General features: G+C 40.7%; 1 protein-coding gene across 2 annotated transcripts in view; it reads left to right on the top strand.

Moving 5' to 3' along the window:
* Positions 1–11,384: 11,384 nt before the first annotated feature.
* The window catches only part of SYNC (syncoilin, intermediate filament protein), a 48,746-nt gene continuing 41,332 nt past the window's right edge, over positions 11,385–18,798 (top strand). For both annotated transcript variants that reach the window (XM_082248449.1, XM_082248448.1), the window contains exons 1-2: positions 11,385–11,598; positions 17,000–17,771. In XM_082248449.1, coding sequence (XP_082104575.1) covers positions 11,555–11,598; positions 17,000–17,771 — 816 coding nt within the window. In that variant the 5' untranslated portion in view covers positions 11,385–11,554. The remainder of the gene's footprint in view (positions 11,599–16,999; positions 17,772–18,798) is intronic.

Genomic DNA, 18,798 nt, shown 5'->3' with positions numbered 1-18,798 from the left:
TTCCCCATGTCTCACTCTGTGGTTCCATCCACTGGTACCAATATCACTACAACACACACTAATGACATAGGGGCCACCAAAAAAAAGGACCACAGCTCACAGTAAGGAACCTATTTTGTAAGCAACCTTTTAAAACCTTTTACACCCTTTTTTAAGGTGACAGAGTAGCTTTATACATTTATCCATCCAGGCCAAAAAACTTAGTAATACAGGAAGATTGGATGTAGGGTGTATAAGGGTTTCAAAGGACATTTTTCTGTTGGTTGTTCCACCATTTTGGTTTCCTTGCTGCTCCTCTGAGACACAACAAGTTAAGTTTCCTTTTATAATAATCCCATAATGCACAGAGAAAGTTGTACCATACACTTTCATAAATGAGGTACCATAATTTCATGAAAAAGGGCACTTGTATCTCATTTGGCAATCAAAGGCAATTTAAAGAGAGTATGAGTGTATCTATCCTCTCTGTGTATGCCTGGGAGTAATTTTGCCTTTATGTATCTGTTTATCTGTAGGCATGCCTGTTTTATGTCAAATGGCTGTGTGGTGTAATCCTACCCTAGTGAGGATTATGGAATAGGATGACCTTTACAGACAGATAATGAAACAGCTAACACATACGCAAACTCTAAAATCACACTGAATAAACACACTTTAAAATACACTAAAAAAAACAACGAAAAGAGGAAATTCTGTGAGAAATGCCAATATTATTAATATTAAAATATTGTCTTTTCTGCTAAAACATTTTACAGTTACTTTTAAAAAAAATATTTACCCTAGTCACTGCAGTTTCTCCAAAAATTATGTAAATTGTGTTATATGTGGTTATCAGGAATTAATAACCTTGATCAATAAACAATTTTTGCCTCTCAGACAAGTACATACTAAATCCATTGACCTTTTTGCTCTCTGTAAGGGGAGGATTTTTCCTACAGACCAATATTGAGGATCTGAATGTACCTGGGTTAGATTTGGGATATGTTATACAAGTTTGAACGCTGAATCTAAATCCTATTAAAACCAATGGGGGCTGAATCTTGGAAATCAGTAATGGCCATCTTTAGGCTATAGGCAAGAAATTGTCAAACAATTAGAATGGGGTGATGAAAGTCAGGTATAGATGGTAATGAGAGACCCCCTCACAGAAAATAAAATGGTGTGGAGTTCCTTCTAAAAATATATACCAGACCCTTATCCTTGATGATTTTAAGGGTGAATCTGAAAAAAAAACAAGAAAAGGAGTGTGGGGGTCCTCCCCCCCCCCCCCAAAATCTAAAACAGACCTTTTTCTATTTATGGAGCCCGGCTGGCCAGAAAAGAGTGCAGATGTGAGAAGGTCCCCAGATACTGTAACACTCTATGTGAATGAGTAATGAGTAAGGGGTACACAAAAAAATTGTAAATAATAAATAAAAACACAATTTTTGTGTTTCTTTAATCCTTTAAAAGAAAAAAAAAATGTCCTTTGTTGTAGATCCATTGTCCACTATTGCATACATCTGGAATGTAAGCAAAGGGGTGGTGATATTGGCTGACATTACTGACTTCATATGGCCATATCTGGATAATACTGTCAGACATTTCTCCTGCCCCTTGGTATATTGCTGGGGATTCCTGGCCAGCAAATTAACCACTCCTGGACTGGAAGATTTTCCCCCATAATGACCAGGCCATATTTTGCGATTCGGCACTGTGTTACTTTAACAGACAATTGCGATGTCGTGCGATGCTGTACCTAAATAAAATTGATGACCTTTTTTTCCCCACAAATAGAGCTTTCTTTTGGCAGTATTTGATCACCTCTGCAATTTTTATTTTTTGCGCTATAAACATAAAAATAGCGACAATTCTGAAATTTTTCACTTTCTGCTATATAACATTCCCAAAAAAAAATTTTAAAAAATCGAAATTTTTAAAAATTTTAGGCCAATTTGTTTTCTGCTACATATTTTTGGTTAAAAAAAATCGCAATAAGCGTATTTTGATTGGTTTGCACAAAAGTTATTGTGTCTACTAACTACGGGAAAGATTTATGTCATTGTTTTTTTTTTTTTTACTAGTAATGGCGGCGATCTTCTATTTTTAGCGGGACTGTGACATTGTGGCGGATATTTTTGACACTTTTGGAGGGACCAGTGACATTACTACAGTAATCAGTGCTAAAAATATGCACTGTTACTGTAATAATGACACTGGCAGGGAAGGGGTTAACACTGTGGGTGATCAAGAGGTTAAATGTGAGCCTAGGGGAGTTATTTAACTGTATGGGGGAGGGGGTTATGGAATGACCATGGAGACCTGTGATCCTACATAGAAGGAGAGAGAAGACCGTTGAGAAGACAGTTGACCGTCCTTCTCTCTCAGCGGGGAGCGATCGCAGGTGGCAGACGGCAATCGGAGCTGCCTGCCTCGTGCATCGGAGTCCCCGCTGTCCTCGCCCCCTAGCTGCAGGTGCGTGACTAACATAGCCCTACGCCGGTTCGCGCAGGAGGGCCAGCCTGCTGCAGTACATATGCGGTGGGTGGTCCGGAACCGATTAATGGGGCCAAGTGACATCTTTGGTTGCTAATTATGCACCTGCTGCTTCCTTAACAACCACTGACAGGGAAAAAAGGTAGCTGTCATATATATATAGTAGTTGTATAAAAAACACTACTGTATATGATTGTTGCCTCCCTCCAAATGGACTAAAAGTTCAGCTTTAATGAATGCCCAAAAAGCAAAGTTCAGTCTGAACCTGTTCACTAAAGGGATGGGGGTGTGTGTTTCCCAGCTGATCACATTTAGTTTGCACCCCATGGTTTTTTATACAGCCATGCGTTTTTCATTGCCAGTCATGGATTGGAGCAGGTGGGGGAGGATTGGGCGGTCTCCAATCCCATCTGTTTCCCATCCATCTATTAGCAAGTATGTACTTCCTTTTGTGAAGACACTTGGACACTCAGGTTGAGTAGTGTTATTTAGTGTTAGGTTCTGCAAGAAACGCAGGTTGCGTTGTTGTTGGCCTTGCAGCTTCCGCATGCATTTGCAAATGTGTGTTAACTAAACTCCTGTTTTTAACTTATATTGTTAGACAGGTTTATTTTGGTTTGTTAGCAGACTGGTGGGTAAGTATTTCAAACTAGGGACCGGCTGTTTTTCACACACCTTCATTTATCCCATCTTGCTTTTCAATTGACTATTCACAGGGATGGAGACACTGAGCAGTGCTCGCCAGTTCTCACATAAAGTCCCAAACAGTCCATTTCTTGTATCTTCAGTCTGAACCTGTTTGGACTGAATTGGGAGCTTATCTCTACTGATCACAAATGTAAAGAGAATTTTTCCCACTGACCACCGCATTATTGTACCATGAACTGTAAATATAGTAATTATAAGTAAAGATTCCCTAAAACCATAAAGTTATTTGAGGGTTTCTCTGTGTTAAAAAAATTTGAGAAAGGCTATATTAGACATAAAATATACAGGCATTTGTGATTTCCTTCAGACATCAGTTTAGGAATGTGTAGGTGGGCTTTGTTTTTCTGCATATAAAGCAGGCTTTTATTACAAGTATGAAGATTTCCATTTACTTATCAAGCATGGATGACTGTTCTCAAGGCTGCATTTGATCTGCTTTGATTAATATTCTTTAGATGCAGTCGGCCTGATTTAAATTAGTTCCTATTGCTTTAAAGGTTCCTCAGTCACAGGAAAAAGCACATCAAATGCATTTATACTTACACTGGGAAAAGCAGGTGAAATGCTACTCAGCTGTGTGTACTGCATTGCTTTAAGAAACAAAGCCCATTTAGTATTTTCTGGATATGGATTTTAGTATTTGACTTTTAAATTAGATCTTTTACAGTGTACGCTAAAGCAAACCTCAACCTAATTTTATACTGACCTCAAATGCTCACATACACAAAACAGACTGTATTTAGTAGAGGTCTTTTGTAAGGGGACTTACTCTGACTAAAAGGGTCACCTGAAACAAGTTCATTTCTGCACAGGAACTCTCTAACCCATTTCCATTCAGCATAGGTTGTTCTTCTTAGACCCACCTAGGAATTATGGGCATGGGATGCTCCCCCAGGCACCAATGGAGGAGCACAAATCCCCCCCCCCCCCCCCCAAAGACATCCCTGCCTTGGCCTAACCAGCACCACCAGTAATTTTTGCCTTACCTTCTGCAAGCCTTATGACAACTGACTCTGATATCATCTTCATCCGGCACCTGTTTATCTCCAAAGGATGTACCCATCTAGAGGTTAGGATAAGGAAGAGTCAAGACAATAGACAGAAAGTCCTTTACTATTTACTGAACAGGTTGATTTACATTATTTTAGTCCTTGAGTTGTGAACAATGAATGCAGCTTTACCAAGCAGAGAGCGAAGTTGAGGAACCCACACCTTCTAAGGGGTTTAACAGACTGCTGCATACCATGCAAAGGGATATGAACAGTCCCATAGGTCCTGCACCTCTCCCACCTAAGGGGAAGATCCAAAATGCTTAAGCCTCTGAGATTTCAGCTTTGCCATGCCTTGGTCCTGGCCACTCTTCCCCTGACCAATGCCCCAGGCTGATTCCTACAAGACTGTACATACAGAGCCCTCCAACCCAGGATGATTAACACTGGCAGGAGCAGGGCTGACACCACCTCCTTATCTATGGTACACCCCACTCACTACTCTGAGGGCTTCTAGTAACTACACTGACTACTCTCACTACAGGGTTCCTGACCTTAACTATGGCGACATCTAGTGGCCAAATTGAAGAACTACACTGGGCCATCCTTTGCCTGTACCCACACTTGCATTTCATTTGTTATGCACAGCTGATTTTTTTTTTCTTTTAGATAACAGAGGTGAGGAATTTAACTCATGCAAATACAGATCCAACCCAGATAAATGGTCTATCCACCAGCCAAAGTGTCTGACCTGGTTTACTTTCTTTAAACATTAAAAAAAAACTGTGGTAAAGGTGCTTAAATTCTGAGGGTATTCAATGTGTAACCTGACAAATTTTAAATTTCATATTTTTCAGATAATTGCAAATATAAATAATATTCTGCACCGATGGGCTAAAAGGTGACATTAGGCACCTTGCCCTTAGGCTGATGTGACATGCACGAATTACAAACACTGCGAGCGACATTCCTCTTGGAACCTCCACTGTCTGTGGATCCTCTCACTTGCTGGCCCTGAATTCTTCTAAATTTCCCTCACTAGTGACTGGGCAGTGAGAAAGTGAGATCTCTCTGGTCCAACTAGCAAGGGAGCAATTCCATAAAATGGCCTATCTGCGATGATGACACTGGTAGCAACTTGTCACACAAGCTGCGTGACATCAGCCTGAGTCTGGCCCGCAGGCATGTCTCCTTCTGAAATCAGCAGGACTGGGTGACAGTTCTATAATGACTCAATGTACATGAAAAAGGAAACTCCACGGCAGCGAGGCTACATGATCTGCTCCTGTTCATGGCTTGAAGGTTAGGAGTGGCCTTCTTATAGGTATTGTGTGGCCAGGCTGGTCTGTAGTAAATAAAGTGATTCTAGGTGATACGTTTCTTTTCAAACTAAAATGTAAAATATGTTATATTCCTGCTCTGTGTAATGGTATTAAACAGAGTGGTCCCTTACCTGTTCTTCTAGAGTCCCCAGCCAGCGATCTCCCCTCCTTCTTCCTACGAATGGAATAAGCGGCGGGCTTGCTCCTAAGCCAGGCTGTGTGCATCCACAGCTCTCTCCTCCCAGGATTTGACTGACAGCAGTAAGAGCCTATGCTTCCCACTGCTGTCTATGTCATCTGTCAGAAGAGGAAGAAAAGAGGACAGATGGAACAGTGCAGGATCAGTGGTGGAGTCAGGTACGTGTTTGGGGGTGTGGATGGCGCAAGCAGGTAGTGATACATTTTTTACCCTAAGTTAAAAACACTTCGACTTTAGAGCCACTCTAAGGATAGTGTTTAAAGGGTTTACCCTTAAAGTTAACCTGCCATTTGTGACCAGATCTCCCTGTCCCTCATAAGGCCTAAGTTGTCCCTCTTTTTGGTCTGATGTGAACATCTTTATACAATTTTACTATTTTACTACCAAAAGTGATATACTGCACAAACATTTTTATTTACACTCTATATTACTGCATTTTTTATTTTGAATATAAGTCAATTTAAAGGAAAAACAGAGGTAAAAAAAAAAAGCACATGTGTGGTTTAGACAGCCATGTCCTGAATATTAGATCTTTGTGGTTCATGTAACTGGGGCCATGGCAGGAACATGTCCTCTGCCTTCATGTATAGTGAAAGGTGTCCCTCTTTATCATTTCATAAAGTTGGGCAATATGGTTTCGGTGTGAACAGGGTCATTAGAAAACAACTGTTTTCTATGTGCCTTTACAGAGACTTGCACTTTGCTAGCGCAGAAACCTGCAGGCCTCAAATAAAGTACCTTGAGAAAGATGCACGTCTGTTGCAGTTATGGTGCTGCTGTCACACAGCTAATTAGTGTTCACTGTATGAACTATAATAATAATATATATATATTGTGACAGGAAGTCAGGTAAATCTGTGGATGTAGTCACAGACAGGAGATACATTTCCACCTGGTTTAGAAAATTCACCAATTACTATAGGGTGTTGGCTGCAAAGGCAGCAGGAAGGTGTAAAGAAGCTGAAAACCATTAAGCTGTTCGGAATGAGGAAGTTAAGGCCTCTATAATTTGTCCAAAGGAAGTCTATGGATTGCTGCCTCCTGATGCTGTGTGAAGCTGGGGAGAGGAGGACAGTCATGTGTGCCTCCCGACGCTGTGTGGGCATGGGAGAAGGTGTGCCCCCTGAAGCTGTGTGGGCATGGGGAAGACCTCCTGGAGCAATGTGCGCTGAGGAGGGTAACAAGTGTGAAGACTACTCTTGGATCGTTTCTCTGTGAAAAGAAACCAATGGACATTTCTTGTGTGAAGGGGAAATTCATTAAGACTGAAGACTACTCAAGGTGAGGTCTTGGACTATTTCTATGTGGAAAGAAATAAATGCACTGTTTGCTATGTGAAGAGACAAACAAAGGAATGTGTTCTATGTGAAGAAAAAAGGGACATGTTAAATGGACATTTGTTGTGTGAAGAGAAAAAACATGGACTATTGAGTGTCTGCTGTAGGATCAGCAAAGTTTGCCCAACAGTAGGTTGGAGACAGACTCCGTAGGTAGGTTCCTGTATGTGAGAAGGTAGCCGCCCACAGTGGCAAGGATTTATTTTGTGTTTTATTTTTATTTGGATGTTTTTGAGGCTTGCACTTGTGTGAAGTAAATTGCATGAATAAACCATACTGTTGTTTGCAACCACTTCTCGGCTATCTCCCTGTGTAACGAATCCCGCCAAGGGGTCATCCACGCCCGCCACCGAGCTAATCTCCCACATATGGTGGAGGTATGCATTGGGCAGAAGCAGAGATCCCTGCAAAGAAGTGCATATGTTTGATGAACTTTGTCTGGTGCATGAGATTGCACAATCTGTGTGTGCAGGAGAGGAAATCCTGAATGAGAGAAAAACTACTTGTTTAAAGAGACAGTGGTCTCAAAATTTTTGATGAACTTTGTCTGGTGCATGAGACTGCACAAACTGTGTGTGCAGGAAAGGAGATCCTGCAAGAGAGAGAAAAGCTACTGGCTTTAAAGAGACAGTGGTCTCAAAAAAATTTTGCTGGACTGTGAAAAATTTATTGTGGAGTTATTGAAGATGGGGCGATCAAAACGTCTGAAAGATGCAAAGATAGCTGAAATGAGAGACCGGATTCTATGGATGGAGGGGATGCTACTGCTTGAACGAGCCCCATCCATGCCTGAACAGAATCTGCTAAAGAGAAAGGTTGTTGTCCCTAGCAACACTGAGGAAAATGCGTATTTTCAGTGGAGCTTTGCAGCTCAACAAAAGGCTCACCAAGAGAGCATGGCAGGCTGGAAACAGAGACGCCAGCAGCAAATGGAGGCCATCGGTTTGGAGGAAACCGAGTATGTGTGCAGGGCTGAGCTGGATGCCTTGCAACAGAAAATGGAAGAAAAGGAACACGCCCTGGAGTTGCTTAGGATGGAGCATAGAAACTTGCAGGCTCAGGTGTTACAGTGGGAAGAATCCACTGCTCTTCTTTTTTCCGAGTTGCACAAACGTAGAGAGACTATAATGGAGAAAGATACCATCCTCAAGGAAAAGGAAGTTGAAATTCAGACTTTGAAGGAGCAAAGTATGGGTGATATGTTGGAGTTGCGTAATCAGCTGAAAAAAAGTCTTCAGTCTTTGGAAGCTACAAAAATAGAGCTGCAGGAGGTGCAGGAACAGAATGTCGCTCTGAAAACGACATTGTCTCTCAGCGACAAGGAGAAAAGTGAGAGAGAGGCTAAATTACTGAGTACTGTGTATGAGCTCACCACTTTGAGCAATGTGGTAGATGAATTGCGTATGGACTGTGAAAGTTGGAAAGATGAAGTCCAACGTGTCCAGCAGCAGCTAAAGGAGAAAGAAGCCTGTGTGGCAGAATTACAGTCTCATTCCCAGAAACTAGCCAATGAGGTGAAGGCTCTTATGCAGGGAAAAGGAGATTCTGAACACAAGAGAAAAAAAGTAGAGGCACAGCTGCAGGAATCGCAAGTCAAGGTGTCAGAAGGTGACCGATTGTGTGCTAAGCTGTCAGAGAAGGCAAACCGACTGCAGGTTGAGTTGGACAATGTCACAAATCAGCTTTCTCAAGGAGACAGCAAATCTAGAGAAATTGCGGAAGATTTTTCTATCTTGGAATCGCAGCTGCAAGACACTCAGGAACTCTTACAGGAAGAGAGGTGTCAAAGGCTGAGTTTTAGCACAAAACTAAAACAAATGGAAGTTGAGAAAAATGGTGTCCTGGAACAATTAAAAGAGGAGGAGGGAGCAAAGAAAAACCTATCAGAGCAAGTCGCAACATTGCAAGCTCAGATAGCGGATATGAAAAGACGCATGGAAGAAAGCGTTGGTTCATTAGGGAGTGTTGAAGATGTGAAAAAGAAGTTTGATCAGATGCTTGGTGAGGAGAAGACTGTCTGCAAAATACGCAGAAGAACGCGAACGTGCAGAAGCGGAGGCGCGTGATAAAGAGAGCAAAGCCCTGTTCTTGGCTCGCTCCTTGGAGGAAGCTCTAGAGTATAAGGTTGAACTAGAAAGAGTTAACAAACAGCTGTGTACAGAAATGGAAGATTTGGTCGGCTCCAAGGATGATGTTGGGAAAAGCGTTCAGGAGCTAGAAAAGTCTAAGCGAGCCTTAGAACAGCAAGTAAAAGAGATGAAGATTCAGTTGGAAGAACTTGAAGAGGATCTTTCCCAAAGAGGGGATAGTGTGCCTGATGCAGTTTATAAAAGGATCAGTGTTTTGGGGTCTGTCCTGAGTGAGCATCAGAAATTTGATGACATGTTGTTTGAATCACCCCTCTGGATTAAACGCCACCTAGTGGAGAAAACTAAGGCTGTTGGTGAAAACGTGAAGCAAATGAATAAGTGCCTTTCAGGGAATATTTCCAAAATAGAACTGGTGAAAGACAGGTGGCAGAAGTTTGATCGTGATCTTGAGATACATTCCATGTGGAGTTCAGATAAAGAAAAGGAACTAGATGACCTTGAGCGGTCAAATAGTTCAGCAGAGATGCAATTCAACCAAAGCAAGGAAATACTAAAGGAGCTACAAGGGAAAAGTAGTGTAATTGCAGAAAGTGCATTGAAGAAGCCTGTAATAGACTGTGTTGTTGCTTTTGACCCATATGTTGGTGGAAGGAAAGTTGATGATGTCGCTGGAAAAATGAACAGGGGTCACTTTGAAGAAATGTGTGACAGCCTGTTGTCACAAATGGAAGGCCTTCTGCAAAGCATCTTAGAGCAAGCCAAGCTCAAGAAGGCATTTCTTGGAACAAAGCCAAGTGAAGCAGAGGTTCTCAAAGTTTTGTGGAAATCATTTATTGATTGCAGAGAGAGGCGGCTCAAGAATGTTGAAGACTTTAAGACTAGCACAATTGAGTTGCCTATGGATCACGGTCTTCCATGGCGGATAGGACAGACGTTTATGAGGGACAAGCTGTCTGACATTTATGAGAAATCTGTCAATGAAGATAACAGAAACAGTTTCATCCTGAAGCTTGAAGATACTAGGAGGCTTATCAGTGAGAGTCAAGAGCAGTGCCTGACACATGCGTGCCTGGAAATCTGTGTCCCAACCCTAGGGTTGAAACAAGAGGGGGGGGTATGTGACAGGAAGTCAGGTAAATCTGTGGATGTAGTCACAGACAGGAGATACATTTCCACCTGGTTTAGAAAATTCACCAATTACTATAGGGTGTTGGCTGCAAAGGCAGCAGGAAGGTGTAAAGAAGTTGAAAACCATTCAGCTGTTCGGAATGAGGAAGTTAAGGCCTCTATAATTTGTCCAAAGGAAGTCTATGGATTGCTGCCTCCTGACGCTGTGTGAAGCTGGGGAGAGGAGGACAGTCATGTGTGCCTCCCGACGCTGTGTGGGCATGGGAGAAGGTGTGCCCCCTGAAGCTGTGTGGGCATGGGGAAGACCTCCTGGAGCGATGTGCGCTGAGGAGGGTAACAAGTGTGAAGACTACTCTTGGATTGTTTCTCTGTGAAAAGAAACCAATGGACATTTCCTGTGTGAAGGGGAAATTCATTAAGACTGAAGACTACTCAAGGTGAGGTCTTGGACTATTTCTATGTGGAAAGAAATAAATGCACTGTTTGCTATGTGAAGAGACAAACAAAGGAATGTGTTCTATATGAAGAAAAAAGGGACATGTTAAATGGACATTTGTTGTGTGAAGAGAAAAACCATGGACTATTGAGTGTCTGCTGTAGGATCAGCAAAGTTTGCCCAACAGTAGGTTGGAGACAGACTCCGTAGGTAGGTTCCTGTATGTGAGAAGGTAGCCGCCCACAGTGGCAAGGATTTATTTTGTGTTTTATTTTTATTTGGATGTTTTTGAGGCTTGCACTTGTGTGAAGTAAATTGCATGAATAAACCATACTGTTGTTTGCAACCACTTCTCGGCTATCTCCCTGTGTAACGAATGCCCCCAAGGGGTCATCCACGCCCGCCACCGAGCTAATCTCCCACAATATATATATATATATATATATATATATATATATATATATAAACATATTATAACAATTTAAGTGAACATTTCTTTGAAAACTATTAAAATAAAGCACACTGTATATTCTATTTATGTTACAAGAGATTGCAGTTGGCAAATGCAACAACAGGCACTTTTCTGGGCCTGACTGAGCATACTTGGCGCTGCTGACAAACTCATTAGATTAGCCAATCCCAGTTTTGTTGGCAGTGCACAAATTAACCCCTGGCAATCTTTAGCTCTGCCAGGGACAGAGCTGCAGTGTCATCTCAGGCGTGCCCAGCTAGGCACAAGAGGCCCAAGTTTGTGTGCTGCATGTGAATCATAACGTGGTAGACTTATTCGGTCTGTGAAGGGGGGGAGACTTCGCTCACAGCCTCTTCGTACCGTTATTAATAACAGGCGAGTCAGTTTGTGCAGATGATATGTCCAGTACAGAGGAGGAAGGAGAAAACTCCCAAGGAGGGAGGTAAGATTCTGCAATAAGCGAGATGCAATTGCATGTCATAAAAAAGGAAGTTAAGGACCACATGTGATAGCAGCATGGGAAAAGTAATGTTCATGGGTTGCAGCAAGTAGAGTATGGAAATATGGGGGATGAAACGCCAGCTCAGAACTAGAGGAGGGGGAAAAAACAGACATGAAACAGTCACTAGTCTGGGAGACTTTTTTCTGTATAATATTACAGCACATTGAAACAACTAACAGGTTATATATACATATATTATTTAGAATACAATAGGCATGTGATATTTTCAAAAATATAGCAGCTTGAGGCTTTTAGTATCCTAACAATTATACTTTTCCCACTCTGGATCTTCTCAATGATGATCACACAGGTTGCTGACACTTCACAGACCACCAGAGACAATGAATGAAGATCCACAGGCATATATTCTGCTAGTTGTCTGCAGTCATTTTTCACAGCAATTAACCCTATCGGGGTGCAGATACAGGGATCACAGTGAGTACTAATGGGAGTCATCGGGCTCAGCTAAAAGCATTGACTGTAGGGAGAAAGAAACAGTTTACCTATCAAATTACTGAAGAATAAATTGTATTTACAAGAAAAGCTGAATTTGTATAATATATATTCTAGCAGGAGAACAATTTATGAAAATGAATACAGCAGATGCTGAAAAATATGAGGCACGCTTACACGACACGATATTTAAAGCTTGTACAGATGGCTAGAATAATAGACAAGCAAAGCAGATGAATACTTGAAGCAGGAGTGGCAACCAGTCTGTATGTAGATATTTATAACAGTTATTCAGGGCAGTGGTATTCAACTGATAGCAAACGCTGTGCTTCACTGATTTTTTGTTACCTTTTTTAAACCCTAACTATATGATATTTTGTTTGCTAAAGCAGTGTTTCTCAACCTTCTTTTAATTAAGGCACCCTTTAAAGTTATGTATTATCTCAAGGCACCTAAAATGTGAAAAAAACAAAATAATAATTTTATATATATATCGTAGCAACATCCACAAATGTAGGACACCCAACGTTAAAGGCGATTAATTCTTTCAGTACAAATACACCTTTGCGCAGTGGTACTGACTAGCATTTTAGTGTTTCTTTTCTCCCTCAGTTTCTCTCTCTCTCATTCAGCTATTGTGACCCCAAGGCTGATGGAGAGGGGCAGGGGAGAGGCAAACAAGGATGCTGTGCAGGCGCCCAACCTTCTACTTATCAACCAATGTCATCACTAGTTGCTAGGATGCCAGCGGCTAGAAGATTTTAATGATGCACAGTGAACACCTTTGTGTGACTAAAAGGCAGGCTTGATCCACCTGCTAGCTTGAATACAATTTTTGGGCAATTTTTAGGCATTTTGCCAAAGCATTCTGAAGAAACCTGAAGGCAGGGCTGGGCACCCTGGTTCAAAAAGGATTACTGCTTCTTCTCCTTGGTTGCATCCTGATTGCAGCAAAGTGCTGCGTAAACCTTTGGTGCTATATAACTGCTTTATTATAAAACGAATAATAATAATCTTAAAAGAGAAGTATGGGAATTAGTTTTTTTTAATAATCATACTTGCCTAGGTGGATGTAGCATCCGATCTAATGCTGCATCTGTCCCCCACCAGCTCTAACACTGAGAACTGAGCAGAGAGCTGGTGCTGCTGCCGGCTCAGGCTCTCAGCAGCTTGCTGAGAGCCTGAGCCGGGTGTCAGTCTAGGCATGTGGGCGGATCCCGACAATATGGTTGCAATCTATTCTGACAGTGGGCTTCAGCTCGCTGTCTGCTAAAAACAGGTCACAGGAGTGCAGAATGAACTGCACTCCTGTGATCCACAGAAGAAGTACAGCCAAACAAGCTTTGCCTTTACTTCTCCTTTACTACTTCTGCTCTTCTGCAGCATTTTTTTTACAACATACACGCATGCAACCATTTGCTGCCCACTTGCTGCCTACAGGCATGCAATCCGGCGATGACTTCATTACATTTCTCAGGGTGGGTTTCCTGATGCAGACAACAGTCCACTAAGCCTATGAAATGTGGATCAGCATGCCCACTCATTGTCTCCATCTGGAGAGCATGTGACAGTGTGAAAACAGGTAACAACTGAAAGACAGAACGATATTACCCTAACACATAAAGTTTCTAAACGGGGAACTTTAACACCAGATTTTAATAAAAGCTGCAGATTCAAAACGACTGAAATTTTTTTTTTAAATGACTTTACCATGGTAAAGATTATATGAGAGTTTGGTGATTTGGTTTACACATACTCTAAACTTTTATATATTCATCCCTATAAACACTTCTTAAAGTTCTAATAATCCCGAAAGCAAACATTTAAATGTGGTGGCTGAACTTTCTTTCTTTATAGGCTTTTTTTTTTTACCTTATTTTCACCTGGTGATCGACTCTGGAAGGAGGAGCAATGGAGAGACTTTTGGACATCAGAACTGTCAATCTGGGGGAAAGGCTAGGGTTAGATGTACAAGCAGATTTGGATAGTCTTCAATCTAACCTTTTTTTTTAAATAAGTTACAGTTTTTGTTTTTGGGATAAAGTTTTTCAATTAATTAATAAAAGCTGACTATTGTAAGCACCCCTGTCAGTGTTAAATGGTTTGTCTCAACCCTCTAACTGCTTAGATGTACTGGCTGGATGAACAGATAAAAAATAAAAGAAAGAACATTATTGCAGCCACCACATCTAAGAATTTGTTTGCTGCCATATAATACATTTTTTTGGGATTTATTTACCGCTTTAAATTATTATTTTTTTTTAAACTACTATTAATACAGCCTTTTAACCTTTTTACCACAGAGGTTCCCTTTAAAATAATTTTCAGGTCTCAAAAATGTGACTTACAGATGCATCTCAAAAAATTAGAATATCATTTAAAAGTTAATTTATTACAGTAATTAAATTCAAAAAGTGAATTATATCTATATTATATAGATTCATTACACACAGAGGGATATATTTAAAGCATTTCTTTCTTTTAATTTTGATGAATATGGCTTACAGCTAGTGAAAACTATTTTTTTAATATATCACTATAGAGCTATTTCCCAATATGACGGCTATAGCGTGGCTGGCTAGTCCTGGGAGGCTGACAGCATGAGGAGAGAAGAAAGCTGATAATTGGCTTCTCTAAAAGTGACATATACACTGATAATCAGGGCACTGATTATCAATATCCTGATTATGAGTGCAGTCCCAACTGTGCCCACCTTTACTGCCAATCTGTGCCCACCAGTGTTGCCAGTCTGTGCCTACCAGTGCTGCCAATCAGTGCTCACAAAAGCTGGCAATGAGTACTCATCAGTGCTGCTAATATGTGCCCATCAGTGCTGCCAATCAGTGCTGCCAATCAGTGCTCATCAGTGCCTCCTCATAAGTGTCACCTATCAGTGTCGCCCACCAGTGCTGCCTATCGGTGCCCATGAGTGCCGCCTATCACTATCCATCAGTGCCAACTATCAGTGCCTCCTTATCAGTGCCTACTTATCAGTGCCCATCAGCACAGCCTCCTCAGCGCACATCAGTAAAGGAAAAAAAATTACCTGTTTGCAAAATTTCTTAACAAGCTGAAAAAGTTTTTCAATGTTTTTTTTCAAAATTTTCAGTCTTTATTTGTGTATTTATTTAGCAAAAAAACCCTGTGTTAATTAAATACCACCAAAAAAGCTATATTTGTGTGAAAACAATGCTAAAAATTTTGTTTGGGTACAGTGTTGCTTGACCGCACAATTGTCATTTAAAGTGCGACAGTGCTAAAAGCTGAAAATTGGCCTTGGCAGGAAATCAGTATTCTAATTCAGGTACTGTGACTGGATGGTGAATAAACACCAATCTCACCAATAAGGTCATTACTGTTTCCTTCATACACTAAGCTCCATTTGTTAGATTTCTAGCTCTAAGAATATAAGCAGGTAATCGATCACTCTGCATCTATATTGGTATAAAATCTGACTTTTATGGAAGCTTGACATGAAAAGTTTCCAGTAGCATATAACAGCTCAAAATATAAAAGATCAAAGTAAAAAAACATAAAAAAGAAAAAAGGTATGGACATCACTGAAAAAAGTAACATAATACGAAAAGTCCGTTTAAAAAAATACTTTTTTACACTGGCCTGAGAAAGTACCAAGAACTAGACTACTGGGGCCCCAAGTGCATTACAATGAGTGCCAACGGTCCCCAGGTTTGGCACCAGGGGTCTATGGCTTTCCAAATGTAATACTGATTAGAGTTTTTTCTATTCTGAGGAATCTGTGCACCGTTCCTGCAAATAGAAGAAAATTATTGAACTTTTGAGGCACTCGACTGATTCAAAACATTTTCATAAAAAAAGATACATTTTTATTTGTACAATTAAGCATTTAAAAGCTGTACATTAATGCATAAAATAGCTGTAATGACCCAATAACAAACAACTGTCTTACCAACAGTTATGGTAACTCAGAATATAGCAATTAGATTAAACCAATTTTCATTTTTTGGCAAATCACAATATACGGTGTCAAATAGGTAGCATTAAATGTAGCATGTTTCTTGGAAAGCCATTTTCATCTTCCTTAGCAGTGTGTAGGGTCAGTACAGGTAGGTGTACAAAGCTGTCTCCACTCCACAGCCTTAATGTAGACTCAGGAGACAGGCTGGTAACTCTCCAAATCGGAGCAGACAGATCATGGGACCCACTGCAAGCATATAAATGTATGGTGGTCAAGGTTGCATCATGATATGAAAACTATGAAATGTTTGTTAGATGTAACCCATACAAGTAAAAGTAGAAAGAAAAATATAAAGCACATGTGGTTAGGACTGGCAGCTCCTTATAAGGTATTCCAGGTCCCCATGATGAACTTGTTTGGCATCAAGACTGCCCACATCTCTATCAGGCATAGGCTGATGTAGCCTGCTTTATATTCCTGCAACTCACAATTATTTGCAATTTTAACCTTTTATTGACTTTAAATATAATGCCTGGTTACTCTGAACGGCAAATCTATCCAAGATGGAGTGCAATAATTTTGGCTAATACCTAATTTCCTGAATGCTTAGCTCAGATGGTACATTAATCTGTGAAGTCATATACTGTCCATTTAGGATATACATCTAAATGGAGTTGATAAAGGATTACTAATTTTAAAAAGCCAATGTGTGAATGTGCGTACATTTAAGTTCTGAGCTGTATGAAGCCTGTACATGTACCTCATTCTGTAAATCTGTTTTCTCAATTGCCTATAATGGTGTGTTCACCTAGCTGCTTCACCATATAGCTATCATTACCACTTGATCCAACATTGGGCAACCCACAATTAGAAATTTATCTTGTTTTGTGGTAGACATGTATGCAGTATTCGTTGTATAAGGTATAATGATTAGTTGTCTTTTTTTTCCAGGGAGGTTTCTGAGCCCAGTCCCTCTTCTTCAGATACTGGAGGATTTATATCCCTAGAAGACATTGGTGCAAGATTTCAGTTTTGTATTGCTGCTGTAGAGGAACTAGAAAGGGAACGTGATGAACTCATAAGTGAACTCACCTTGCTACGGGAGCCTTCTTTAGAAGCTGTGCAGAGGGCACATGAGGAAGTAGTGCAGGCCTATGGACAACGTGCCCATGTTGAGCTTGAGAGGGACACTCTAAGGGAAGAAATAAGGGGAATACGCCGTAGGCTCTTCAGAGTAACCAAGGAATGTGTGGCATGTCAATACCAACTTGAAAATGGCAGACAAGAGCTAGTTCAGAAAGAAGCAGAAAAAGAAGAGCTAGAGGTTCTTGCAGCTCGCTTGACAGAGGAGCTTACTCAACTCCGGGACACCTTTACTCAGCAAAGAGATGGAGAAGAGCTGCGCCTTAGAGCTCCACACACCAGGCAGGTCTCCCGTGAAATTCAAGAGAGAAGGCGACTTTCTGCAGATCTGCAAAGTTTGACTGAGGAACAACATAATTCTTTGCAAGATGAGTATGGACCTAAACTGCTACAACTGTTGGAGCGAGTTGAAAGGGGAGCACAAGCTGTCAGAGATACACAGGAAGAGTTGCTGAGAATGAGAGAACAGATCAGACCACTGCAAGGGGAAGCATGTTATCTGCAGGCACAGAAATGCAACCTACAGGAGCAAATTTTTCTCATGAAAAAAAAGCGAGGAGAAGAAGCTTTGCTCTATAGGGTATGCAAACAAAAACATTGATGGAGTTACGTATACTACCTTAAAAAAAAATTACAATTTCACAACCTTGCCATATAATATCAATCTTCTCATAAAGGTGAATGTAAGAACTTAAAAAAAAAAAAAAGCCCTATGCTCCTTTTAACAAACACATGTTGTATAGAGGCTTATAGAGAGGGCAATTCCAGACTACCACTTGACATCTTGTCCAGCTTCTCTGTCTCCCTGAATTATAGGATAAGTGATAAGTGATCCAGGACGGTGATTTTAAGTAGCACTTAGGGGCACAAGAGTATTAGTTTACTGTTACTGACACCGGTGCAATTTGTGGATTACAAATGTGGTCCAATAACAGGAGATCAGTTGTATTCAAGACAACAAAATAAGTGCAGATTTTTCTTTTGTGTAATCAAAATTGATTGCGTTTTCAGACAACCAGACATAATACAGAAAAAGAAAACAGATAATTATACAGTAGCAATAGAAGTAAAAATTAAAACACTAAGGCCCTGTTCACACCTGAGTGTTTTTCAGCTCGTAAAATGCTCATCTCTAAAGTCTTAAAATGCCTGACAAGCAAAATCCTATTAATTTCAATGGCCTCTGTTCACATATGAGCGTTTTGTTGCCAGAAGCAAAATGCCTGAAGCTCAAAAAAGTACATGAGCTTCTTTTTTGGCAGATTACAAGTGTTTTTGTTAGATATCAATGCCTGCCTCAAAACACCTGCAAAAAACGCCTGAAAAAATGCCAGAAAAACGCCTAAAAAAAAAAAGCCCAAAAAAAACGCCTGAAAACGATACGCTCAGGTGTGAATGGAGCCTAAGAGAAGAAACATTAAGAGGAGAAAACGGGATCTGGCCATAAAGTACAAACAGTCAGTTTATACAACTCTGAACTATAAGCAGGTAGTATAATTATATGAGGAAATTACCCATATGCAGCCACTATCAGAAGGTGGCTCTGGCAGAACCTTCCCAATAAAAGCTACATTTACATGGGTATGAGTAAAGCATTGCAGGACACT

This window comes from Pelophylax lessonae (assembly GCF_965119305.1).
Source record: "Pelophylax lessonae genome assembly, chromosome: 2".
NCBI classification, from domain to species: Eukaryota; Metazoa; Chordata; class Amphibia; order Anura; family Ranidae; genus Pelophylax; species Pelophylax lessonae.
This window is presented reverse-complemented; position numbering and strand designations above follow the sequence as displayed.